Source organism: Nematolebias whitei, chromosome 8 (genome assembly GCF_014905685.2).
Source record: "Nematolebias whitei isolate Nwh7 chromosome 8, NemWhi1, whole genome shotgun sequence".
NCBI lineage: Eukaryota > Metazoa > Chordata > Actinopteri > Cyprinodontiformes > Rivulidae > Nematolebias > Nematolebias whitei.
In genome coordinates this window covers 42,339,871-42,351,728 of record NC_056505.1, presented here as the reverse complement: position 1 = coordinate 42,351,728, position 11,858 = coordinate 42,339,871, and the positions used below count along the sequence as shown (strand labels likewise).

The window sequence follows — 11,858 nt, the reverse complement described above, 5'->3', positions numbered from 1 at the left end:
CATATGATCCTAAGGTCAAGTTTTGACATCAGGTCAAGTTCACTACACTATTATAACTCATCTCTGTTTTCTGTTGTAGGTAATTATTTTTAATAGGTGCTGGTTTTCTAAACAAGAAAAACCCCTACACTGACTAAAAAATAATCCAGACGAGAGTAAGAGTGATGGACAGGTGAGAAGAAAGTATACTCCCTACGGTTCGGGTGAAGAGATCGCCATGCATCGCAAAGTCCGTAATCACTCATGTACTGTTTAACTATATTTATGGACTGCCAACTGCGCTGAGTTCCTGCTCTACTACATCTGTCGAGTTCTTCATTTAGACCAAAGTTGAGGTCACCTCCAAGTATAAGTGAGCAATCCAAGTGATCAGACAATGCTGAGAAAAAATCATGAAAAAAAGAGGTGTCATCAACATTTGGGACATATATGCTGACAATACACAGCTTGTAGTTATTTATACAAAGTTTTATTGTTAAATATCTACCCTCTGGGTCTGTAACTGTGTCTAGTACTGTAAAATTAACATTTTTGTGTATTAATATTACCACTCCACTTTGTCTTGAGTTATAACAAGCACAAAAAGCACATCAGGAAAGTCAGGTGATTTAAGATCATCTGCAGTTGTAATAGATTTATGAGTCTCTTGTAAAAAGACAACATCTGCCTGTAGTCTTTTAAGCTGGTTTAAAAATTCCTAATCTTTTTTGATGAGTACTGGTTCCATTGACATTCCAAGTCACAAACCTTAATGTGCCCATAGTTGTGCCTGAGTAGCTAAAGTTGACCAGCGCATGTCACCATAGAGACAAACAGATCCAACTAAAATCAGAGTTATTGCTTGAGATTGCCTGTTTAGATGTTTAAAAACACACAGTGATGTTTGAAGTGGAAAGATACAAGAATATTGAGTAGAAGCTGGGTGTGAAAGAAGTGGAAAGATATAAAGTTCTCTGGTGTGTGTGCGAGTGTGTGTTTTGGTGTGCTTGTGTGTAAATGTTTGTTGGGTGGTAAAGAAGAGAAAAAGACTGATGAAGTGATGTGGTAACAGATAAATGTAAAAGAGAAAATAGTAAAAATAAAAAATAAAAATTACAAAAAAATAAAAAGGAAAAGAGAGGAAACAAACAAACAAACAAGAAAAAGAATAGCTTTAACACTGTTCACCACCACCAGTGCAGACTAGGGGTTGAACGAGTATATAATTTTTAAACTCGACATTAACATAATAAAACGCGAGTAGAACTCAAGTATTTGATTATGTCATAGATCTCAAGATACAAAAATAAATAAATAAATAAAACCGAAATAAAAGGTAATTATTTACAAAAAAAAATGACCAACAAAACATTGGGAGCGTACAGTATATTATGCTCCTACCATTTATCATACTGCAAATAAGTCACAGGAAAAACTAAACTATTAGTTATTATTATTAAACTGCAAATGTGAAGAAATGTGCAGCACGTCAGAAATGAAACTTAAAACAGTGGATGGGTGGTGGATTGGACCCAGTGTTACACCATACTCTGTGACCTGCAACAGTGCAACACCGCCCCCTACGGTCATACTGTGGTACTCGAGTACTCTGTTAATGCCCTAGTGCAGACACATTACTGAGCTGTTCTTTACATTTTATTTACAAATGCCAGTTAATTTACGTCCAGTGTTACGAGGACTATTCAACTTACTGCCCAGGGGACCACAGTTACTGAAAGCCAAGCACCCAGGGGTCAGATATCCACTAGTCATTTCATTAAGTTACATTGTTTTATAGTTAAAACTCTAGTTTCGTTTTAAGAGTGAACCCATTGGTGGACCAAACTTAGCTCACCTGTGGGCCTGACTTGGCCCACGGGCCGCCAGTTGAACAGCCCTGCTTCAAACTAACCTGTTGTTCCTTTTAATAAAGCCACAAGTGACATCCCGTTCCCTGAACAACTGACCATTAATATAAAGTTTGTCTACAGCCACCGTAGCTCTGACGCCCTCAGACATGTATTTCTTCCTGATAGGAAACAAAACTCGCCTCCGATCGAGGATCTCTTTAGGAAATTGATCGTTCACACTGCTTAGAAGTTTTGATTATCCTGTTATATTGAGAATTTACCAAAGCAGAGTAAATTAGCCATTTATATTTTTATTAAGGTTATTAAAGTTCAAACAGTAACTTGAAACAAAGGTCCACCCTTCTGTTGTGATTGCCTCGACCATCAATATTGTAATGCCCTCTAAGTCAAAGAAATTTATTCTGACATTTGGCTTAGGGCAGTCTGGAAGAAGCTTTTGAAGGAGAAAGACCAAACAATTGGAAACTTATGCCAGAAGATCTTTTCCACCAGAAGGAGAAAATGCAGCCCTCCGGGAGCTCATCAACTGACCCATCGGGAGCCAGATAACGAGCACTCTAGATTTCAGCTGATGTCCAGTGTCAAAGGAAATCCCACCTTTGACGCTTTAACTCATCTCAACAGAGTCCTGGTAACCCGCGACAGTTGAATTACACTCTCCAATCGGTAGGAAAAACTTGCTCCTTCTCTCTGCTGGTGTCTGATGCCCAAGATAAGAAGTTATCCAGTCTAAAAAAAATTCATCATTATTAATTAGAATTAAGTTTACAGATTACATCTGCCTACTTCATTTAGTTAACTTATAGATGATATTTTACTCTGCTTTTAAACCTCATAATTTACCATATTAAAGTTAGAAAATAAGTATCTAACCTCATCTTGTGTTGTCAAATTAAAGCCATCATTCATTTCTTCAGCTGTACTCATGATTTGATTTTGACCACTTATATTCACCAAAATCGATGATAAACCTCACAAAATTGTACTTTGACTGGAAAAAAGCACAATCCTGGATAAATTTCAATCTGGTTTTAGATCCCGGCATAGCACAGAATCTGCATTATTGAAAGTTCATAACGACATAGCTCAGTCAGTTGACTCTGGGCGCCCAGTAGCTCTGGTGCTCCTCGACCTTACAGCAGCCTTTGACACTGTGGACCACTCTGTCCTTCTGTCTCGCCTCCATGATTTTGTTGGGATTAGTGGTACTGCTCTGAAGTGGTTCAAGTCCTATTTATCTGATAGAACCTTTTCTTTCTTGCTCAATGGCTTCTCTTCCTTTACAGCCCCTCATCGGTGTGGGGTGCCCCAGGGTTCCATTTTGGGTCCTTTGCTCTTTTCATTATACATGTTGCCACTTGGATCTATTATAAGACAACACAATGTCAACTTTCATTTTTATGCAAATGATTTGCAGATCTATTTACCATTAAGGCCAGGATCCAATAACCCAATGCTTTCTCTCTTTGACTGCATCTCTGCAATCAAACATTGGCTAAACAAGAACTTCCTGTTTTTAAATGACAGTAAAACAGAATGGATTTTATTTGGTGACAAAGATGCAACTGGCCTGGGAAATTTGGACATTAACTTCAGTGACTGTGTGAAAAACCTTGGGGTGACCTTTGATAAGGCTTTACACTTTGACAAACATATTGCTTCTGTTGTCCGGTCGGGATTCTTGTATTTACGCCTTTTAAAAAAGGTCAAACCCTTTTTAAATTGTCAAGACCTGGAGAAAGCTGTTCATGCTTTTATCAGTTCTAGGCTCGATTATTGTAACGCTCTGTATGTCCGTGTACCACAGTCATCACTGAGTCGCCTCCAGCTTGTACAAAATGCAGCAGCGCGCCTTTTAACCAACACTCCTGGATGGGACCACATCACACCTGTTTTATTCTCACTACATTGGCTCCCTGTCCGTTTTAGAATAGGTTTTAAACTTTTATCATTTGTTTTTAAAGCTCTGAATGGCCTTGCTCCTCCTTATATAACTGAGATGCTAAGTTTCTCTGCCCGCTCCAGATCTTTGAGGTCAGACAGCCAGCTCCTGCTCTCTGTTCCAAGGACTAAATATAAACGCTGGGGTGACCGTGCCTTTTCTGCAGCTGCACCTCGACTCTGGAATAAGCACCCACTTGATCTGCGTCAGATTACTGAACTTGGCCCTTTTAAATCGAAGCTTAAGACTTTTTTATTCCAACAAGCTTTTAGTACATAAATATGTGGTGGCATTTCTGGTTTTATTTGTGCTATTATGTTGTGTTTTCTTGCTTTTAACCTATTGTCATTTTAAGTACTGTTTTTTGTTAAGCACTTTGGTCACCATCACCATGGTTGTGTAAAGTGCTATAGAAATAATTAAATAAATAAATAAAATAAATAAAGCGTTTTTATTATATTTGACATTTGAATTTAATACAAAAAGAACTCACTAAAAATAAAACTTGAGTTTGATTTAATAATTTCTTGCTTCAGAACCGGAAAGCAAGTGGTACCCCTTCAGAATAAAATTACTAATAAAAATTCAACGATCTGAGGACCCTTTCCTCTATATGTACATTAAACTCAATACAGTTATTGCATTTTTCAATGGCCTGGGAATATTTCCCATTAAATTCTTGGTATGGGGTAGACAGGAAGTTAGTCTTTCACCTCACTTTTAATTGGAAAGATTATTCCCTTGTCTTCATGCGGTTCATGGATGAAGAAAATGTAGCTCCGGTTCAACAAGCTTAAAAAGCATGTTCAGGTTCAAAGCACTCATTTAAGTCAAGTCAAATTTATTTGTAAAGCACATAAAAAAACAGGTTGTTACCAAAGTGCTGAACAAAAAAAGAAAAAGATTAAAAGAAAAAAATAATTAATTTAAAAGCATCAGGAGAAAATAAACAGAACATGGAACAATAAAATATAAAAACAACTCACACTGGGTCAAAATATCTGTGAAAACAGTTTTTTTTAAAAGATATTTAAAAACAGGATTGAAGGGGCCAATCTAATGTTGGGGGGGGGCAGTACGTTCCAAAGTTTAGAGCCCACAACTGAAAAAGCCCTATCTCCTCTGAGCTTCATCCTGGTTTTTGGTACAACCAAAAGCAGCTGGTCAGATGATCTCAGCACCCAAGAAGGAACATAAGGTTGAAGAATATCAGAGAGGTATGAGGGTGCAAGGACATGTAGACACTTACAGGTTAGTAGGAGAATTTTAAAATCCATTCTGACATACATAGGGAGCCAGTGAAGGGAAGACAAAAACAGCTGACAAAACAAAAGCTGAGCTGCAGCATTTTGGACGAACTGGAGACGTGAAATGAAAATCTGACTGACCTCAACATAACGCTCATTACAGTAATCCAGCCGGGTTGTAACAAATGTGTGGACTATTTTTTCAAGGTCAGATCTGGTCAACACTGACTTAAGCTTAGCTATATGCAACATTTTTCAGTCAGGTCATCTGGACAGTTTCTTTTTTTTGTGCTGAAACGTTTCGCCTTCGATCCGGAAGGCTTCATCAGTCAAGGAAACTTAGCTATGTGCCTTAACTGGAAGAAGCTTTTTTGTAGAACAGAGTTGATATGTTTGTTAAACTTAAAGTCAGTCTAAAATCAGCAGACTGCTTAAGATAGGGCTCAAGAGGGCCAAGGTTTTCTGAGAGCGTGTCAGAAGTAGAGCCAGGGCAAAACACAATGACTTCAGTTTTCTGATCATCAAATCTTAACAAATTTGAAGCCATCCATGCCGTGATGTCATCAAGACGTTTTAACAGAGGGTGAATGGAGCAAGAACTGTTGGGTTTTAAGAGCAGATAAATCTGACAATTATCAGCATAACAATGAAACTACAGTATATACAGGTAGGTAACACTAAAATATAATATTTATTCTACAAACTGACAGACTTTCATGACTATCTTATGCTGAGAATGTGGTTTTGAGACCCTGAACATGATGATGCTTGATTGATGTGTATTAGCAAAGGCAAAACAGCAGAAATGCTTTATCTTTGGCCCCCAACAGTCTATTTTTAATGCAACCGATTTTTTCTTTTTTCTTGGCTGCTCCCTTCCTCAGGGAGTTGTTGCTATTTGCCACAGTGAACTAAGTTGCAGGAAGACTTGACAATAGCTTTTACTCTGGATGTCCTTCCTGACACAACCACAGACCACCGAGCTACCACAGCCCTCTGTGTGGAGCAGAGAGCTGCTATCTAGGACACCCGGAGGAGCAGATGGTGGGGGTTAAGGGTCTTGCTCAAGGGCCCACAGTGGGACAAAAGAGGGTGGGGGCAGGTGTGGGTGCTTCACCTTTCCACCCACATTTTGATGTTTTCCAGGACGGGTTGTCGAACCAGCAACCTTTTGATCACAGGCCCACCTTCTCTAACCTCTGCGTCACCACTCCTCCATTGTAATTGCTTAGTTAATTAATGAAAATGTATGCGATTATCTCAAGAAGTAAGAAAAATATGTGAATATGATGACCTGTTTCATTTGCTTTCAAGATCAAGACAAAGAAAACGATTTGAGCAATTTTTCAAGACTAAAATGTCTATAACTTACTTATTTCTTAACCAATCCAGACAAACTTGGCGTGTATCTTTTTTTTTAAACAAACTATCAATTGCACATGAAGAATAAATCAGAGTTTAAATAAATATCTAGAGTAATGTAGAGAATATGGTATTTTCTCTTGGCATTTAGGTTTCTTGACTCACTCAGAAGACAATTATTCTTGAAAATTATGAAAGTGTGGACATGGATCAGAAAATGCAAACATAATTTTAAAGGAAAAGATGAAAGTTTGCTTCACTCAGTAAGGATTTGTTAGGATTTCTAGCTGTCATGTTAAAATGCTTCTTTAAATGTTAGTGAGCGTATCTTTTAGATGAGTCTGGAGCTAATGGGACACAAACAACTTCCTGTGGATTTTCTTTCTCTGTGAAAAGTGATAAACTGAGATTTCAAGGAAAGCCGTAAGAAATATAGAGAGGTTGACTCACGCTGTGAGGGAAATGTTAGCAGCAGACATGGGGCTGACCTCCTTTATCTCCTTGGCCTTCTGGAGAGCAAGCTTCTTATTGATGGCTTCCTCCTGCTCCTCCTCATCCTCAACAGTAAATGTAGGAAGAAAAAAAAACGTATACATGTATAACTCAGCAATTTCTTCTCAAGATGGGACCCTAATGTCTCAGGATGACGGGTTCCATCTGTTGCTTGTTCTGCACCATCAATGCAGAGAAGTCAACCGTTCACTGGATGTTCAGTCTTAACAAAAAGCTGAGTGCACGCCTTCACCACTCACATCCAGGCATTAGGGTGTAATTAGTATCATTTCATCATTAATACTAATTCACATGTCTTGAGAGCTTAACCATTTGTTTAAGAACTTTTTTTTTTTAAATGTTGACCCAGTTTGTATCGAGATGAAAAAAATCTAAAGTAAACAAAATGTTACAATATTATACTTAACAAAAATATAAATGGAACACTTATTTTTGCTCCCATTTTTCATGAACTAAACTCAAAGATCTTGAACTTTTTCTATGAACACAAAATGCCTTTTACTCTCAAATGTTATTCACTAATTTGTGTAGATCTGTTTTAGTGAGCTTCCTCTTTGCTAAAATAATCCATCCACCTCACAGGTGTGGCATATCAATATGCTGATTGGACAGCATGATTATAGCTTATTATTAAAACTGGGTTTCTTTTTCAGAAATAGATCCTGGCTAACTCTGAATGCTAGGAATTAAATTCAATTCAGTTTATTTATATAGACCCAAATCACAACAAAGTTGTCTCAGGGCACTTTACAGAAACATTCACATACATAGAAAAGCCAATTAGTAAAGTTTTCTATCTAAGGATCCAGCAGACTCATTGAATCTTCACTTCGTCACAGTCTCCCATCCTGAGCGCAAACAGTGGTAACAGTGGAAAGGAAAAACTCCCTTTTAAAAGGAAGAAACCTCCAGCAGAACCAGGCTCAGGACAAGCGGCCATCTGCTTTGACCGGCTGGTTTGAGAGGAACAGGAAGTAGAGACAAACGAACACAGAACGGCAGGTCCAGATGTAGGTGCAGGTGTACCGAAAAGACAAAAAACACATGTTAAGGATAGAAAAAAAAAATTACAAATACAAAACAGGTTGAGCAGAGTAAGTAAAGACACTAGCATAGTTTGTCCTCTAGCAGTCTAAGCCTATAGCAGCATAAAGCCTCCAGTATACTCGGGCATGCGGAGGTCTGCGCGTACCGGATAAAACTCGAAGCAGATGCCCGCAGGGCATGTCCGTGCAAAGTTAAATTTTTACGAATACGTACGCGTACTCTGTGTCGCACAATAAACTGCATGGCGACGGACTGTTTTGTATGCGACACCAATGTACTTTGTATTAAATTCCCCTTCTTCATTCCTGATCTGGTTTTATGGCCTTTTCTTTTGTTTTTTTGCCAAGAGGCAAGCAATCTCTTCCTCCTCCTCTGTTGACACCATGACTGAAATTGTGAGAAACAAAGGAATTTGTCACAAACAAATTAAAGTCAGATCCAGTCTGGCTGCGGGAGGGTATGGACATTTCCTGGTGGGCTGGTCTGATGTATGGGCTGCAGGGCCAGCGCTCCCTCATTTGTCTTTTTTTTTTTGCAACCTGTCAATCAGTCCAGTAGGCGTGTCAGCAAATGACCAATTGGCGACCTCAATTTGTCCCGAAGGTACAACTGGACAATGTGTCAGCCTCATGGACAGAAACTGGAAGTTGGTTCCAGAAGAGAGGAGCCTGATAACTGAAAGATCTTCCTCCCATCCTGCTTTTGGAAACCCTATGGACTGCAAGTAAACCTGCAATCTGAAAGCAAAAAGTTCTGTTAGAAAAATATGGAACAATAATATCTGTAATATAAGATGGAGCTAGGTTGTTCAGAGCTTTGTAGGTTAGAAGTAAGATTTTGAATTCAATTCTGGATTTGACAGGGAGCCAATGGAGAGAAGCTAAAACTGGAGAGATATGATCTCTCCTACTAACTCCAGTTAAGACTCTGGCAGCAGCATTTTTGATTAACTGAAGACTTTTAAAAGAAGTATTTGGACACCCAGATAGTAAACCATTGCAATAGTCCAGCATAGATGTGACAAATGCATGAACCAGTTTTTGAGTCATTTTTGGACAAGATGTTTCTAATTTTTGTGATGTTACGCAGGTGGATGGAAGTGGTTTTGTTAACGTTTTTAATGTGGGGGATGAAAGACATGTCCTAATCAAAAATAACACCAAGATTTTTAACATTATAACTGGAGGCCAGATTAATGCCATCCAGAGAAAGTGAAATACTGAAAAATGTATTCCTAAGATGCTCAGGTCCAAAACCCACAACCTATGTCTTATCTGAGTTTAAAAGCAGAAAATTAAGGGTTATCCATGTTTTTATGACTGGATTCATTCAGTTTCATGGACAAATATAAGTGAGTATCATCAGCAAAACAAAGAAAATGTATCCCATGCTGTTCAATAACATTACCTGTTATACCTTGTCATATACAAGGTAAAGAGTATTGGTCCATGCACTGAACCCTGAGGAACTCCATGAATAACTTTGGTGTATGAAGAAGATTCATTATTTATATTTACAATTTGGAATCTATCAGATAAATTATTTAAACCATTTTAGAGCTGTTTCTGTAATCCCAATAACACATTTAAGCCTCTGTAGTAAATTATTGTGATCAACTGTATCAAATGCAGCACTGAGGTCTAACAGGACCAGTATAGACACAAGTCCATTGTCTGAGACCATGAGAATATCATTAGTGACTTTTACTAGTGCTGTTTCTGTGCAATGATGAGCTCTAAACCCTGACTGAAACTCTTCAAACAGATTATTTATTTGTAGATGTTCACGCAACTGACCTGCAACTATTTTCTCTAGAATTTTTGAGATGAAAGTTAGATTAGATATAGGTCTATAGTTGGCCAGAATTTCTGACTCAAGGTCAAACTTATTAAGTAAAGGTTTAAATACAGCAACCTTAAATCGCTGTGGTACGTAACCATTCATTAAAGACAAATTAAGTAGATCCAAGATGTGGACATTAATTTGGGGAAATACCTCTTGAAACAATCTGGTTGGGATGAAATCTAGCAGACACCTTGTAACTGCTACTTTCCTACAAGTCATTGACTACAGTCACATTATTTACATGAATGCTCCTGCAAGTACCCTGCAGATGTTGGATTTTGTCTTTCATGGTGCGTTAAGATTCATAACTGGCTGTAACTATCATACCCACCATTGCACCCTGTATTCACTGATTAACTGGTCATCCTTAACTTCATGCAGACTCTCCCACTGGTACATTTTCATCTTTAAATCACTTCTTGGTCTGTTGCCTTCATACATCTTCTCCTACATGTCACTTCGTCAGTGCAGCTGCAGCGTGCGCTTCCAGGCCATCATTACATGTAGTGTTCCCTCAGTGCGTACCGAACTAGGAAAAAGGACCTTCTCCTTTGCCGCTCTTGTATCCTGGAATATCTTGCAAAAAAAATCTGACGTTCTTGACGTTAACCTCTCTAAGCGATTTTAAACAGCTGTTAATTTCATGGCAAAAAACAACGCAGACTTTTTTAGTATTTACACTGCTTTATAATGTAGCTTGATTTTAATTTGTTTTGTTTTACAAAGTACTTTTATTCACTTTTCATTTTATATGCATTTTAAGGCTGTTTATTGTTGTCTGTACCTCATCTGTGTTCTTTGTTTAAAACAGGTTTCTGTCCTTGTGACTCTATGAGTCTAACTTGTATAAATAATGGTTGAATGAACTGCACATTAGGCTTCCTTAAGCTGCCCACAATAAAAGACCACAGACATCACATGTTTTGAGGAAGCGTGCGGTTGGCACACTGACTGCAGTAATGTCCACCAGAACTGAATGTTGATTTCTTTACCGTAAGCAGTTTCCAAAGACGTTTCAGAGATTTTGGCAGTACATCCAACCAGCCTCATAACAACAGACCATATATAATCCCACCAGCCCAGGACCTCCACATTCAGCATCTTCACCTCCAAAATCGTCTGAGACCAGCCACCTGGACAAATGCTGCAACAATCAAGTTTGCAGAACCAAAGAATTTCTGCACAAACAGTCAGAAACTGTCTCAGGGAAACTCATCTGTATGCTCATTATCCTCATCAGAGTCTCCAAATTACTGCAATTTGTTGTTATAATTGACGTGAATAGGCAAATGCACACATTCAGTGGCATATGACAGGTTGGAGAGGTGTTCTCTTCACAGATGAACCCTGGTTTTCCATGTACAGGGCAGATGGCAGACTGTGTGAATGGTGTTGAGGGGTGAGCAGTTTGCTGATGTAAACGTTGTGAATCGAGTGGCCATTGGGTGGTGGTGGGGTTATAGTATGGACAGGCATATGTTGTGGACAATGAACACAGGGGCTGGTATGGTTACACATGGTCTGTGATTTTGAGGCCAGTTGGATGTACAGAAGTCCCTCACTACATTGCGGTTTGACTTTAGCGGACTCGCTCTATTGCGGTTTTTTAAAGTAAGATTAGACATGACACATAATTGGCTGATTGATGGTCGAGCCGCACGATCGGCATGGATTTTTTATTTAAAATAAATAATTTAAAATGATTTAGCACCTGCTGCACCAATAAGCAGCCCACATGTATAGAGAGAAGCTCCCTTCTGCAGCATGTCAGGATCTCCGCTCTGCGGTGGAGAAGTGGGCGTGACCGATAGCACTGACAGGTGGCAGAGAGAGCGGAGATCATGACATGCTTTGTTCTTTTAGAGCGTTTAGAGCTTAGAAACATTGTTAAGAATATTGCTAGAGTGTGGGAAGGGTTTAAAACGCCACTCTATCTATCTATCTATCTATCTATCTATCTATCTATCTATCTGTCTATCTGTCTATCTGTCTATCTGTCTATCTGTCTGTCTGTCTGTCTGTCTGTCTGTCTGTCTGTCTGTCTGTCTGTCT

The 11,858-nt window shown here is 38.7% G+C and overlaps 1 protein-coding gene across 1 annotated transcript in view; it reads right to left on the bottom strand.

Annotated features, from left to right (window-relative positions):
* Positions 1–11,858, bottom strand: part of cacna1ba (calcium channel, voltage-dependent, N type, alpha 1B subunit, a) — a 668,325-nt gene that overhangs the window by 381,877 nt on the left and 274,590 nt on the right. Inside the window, exon 22 of the mRNA XM_037680745.1 lies at positions 6,852–6,958. Within this exon, the coding sequence (XP_037536673.1) occupies positions 6,852–6,958 (107 nt within the window). The remainder of the gene's footprint in view (positions 1–6,851; positions 6,959–11,858) is intronic.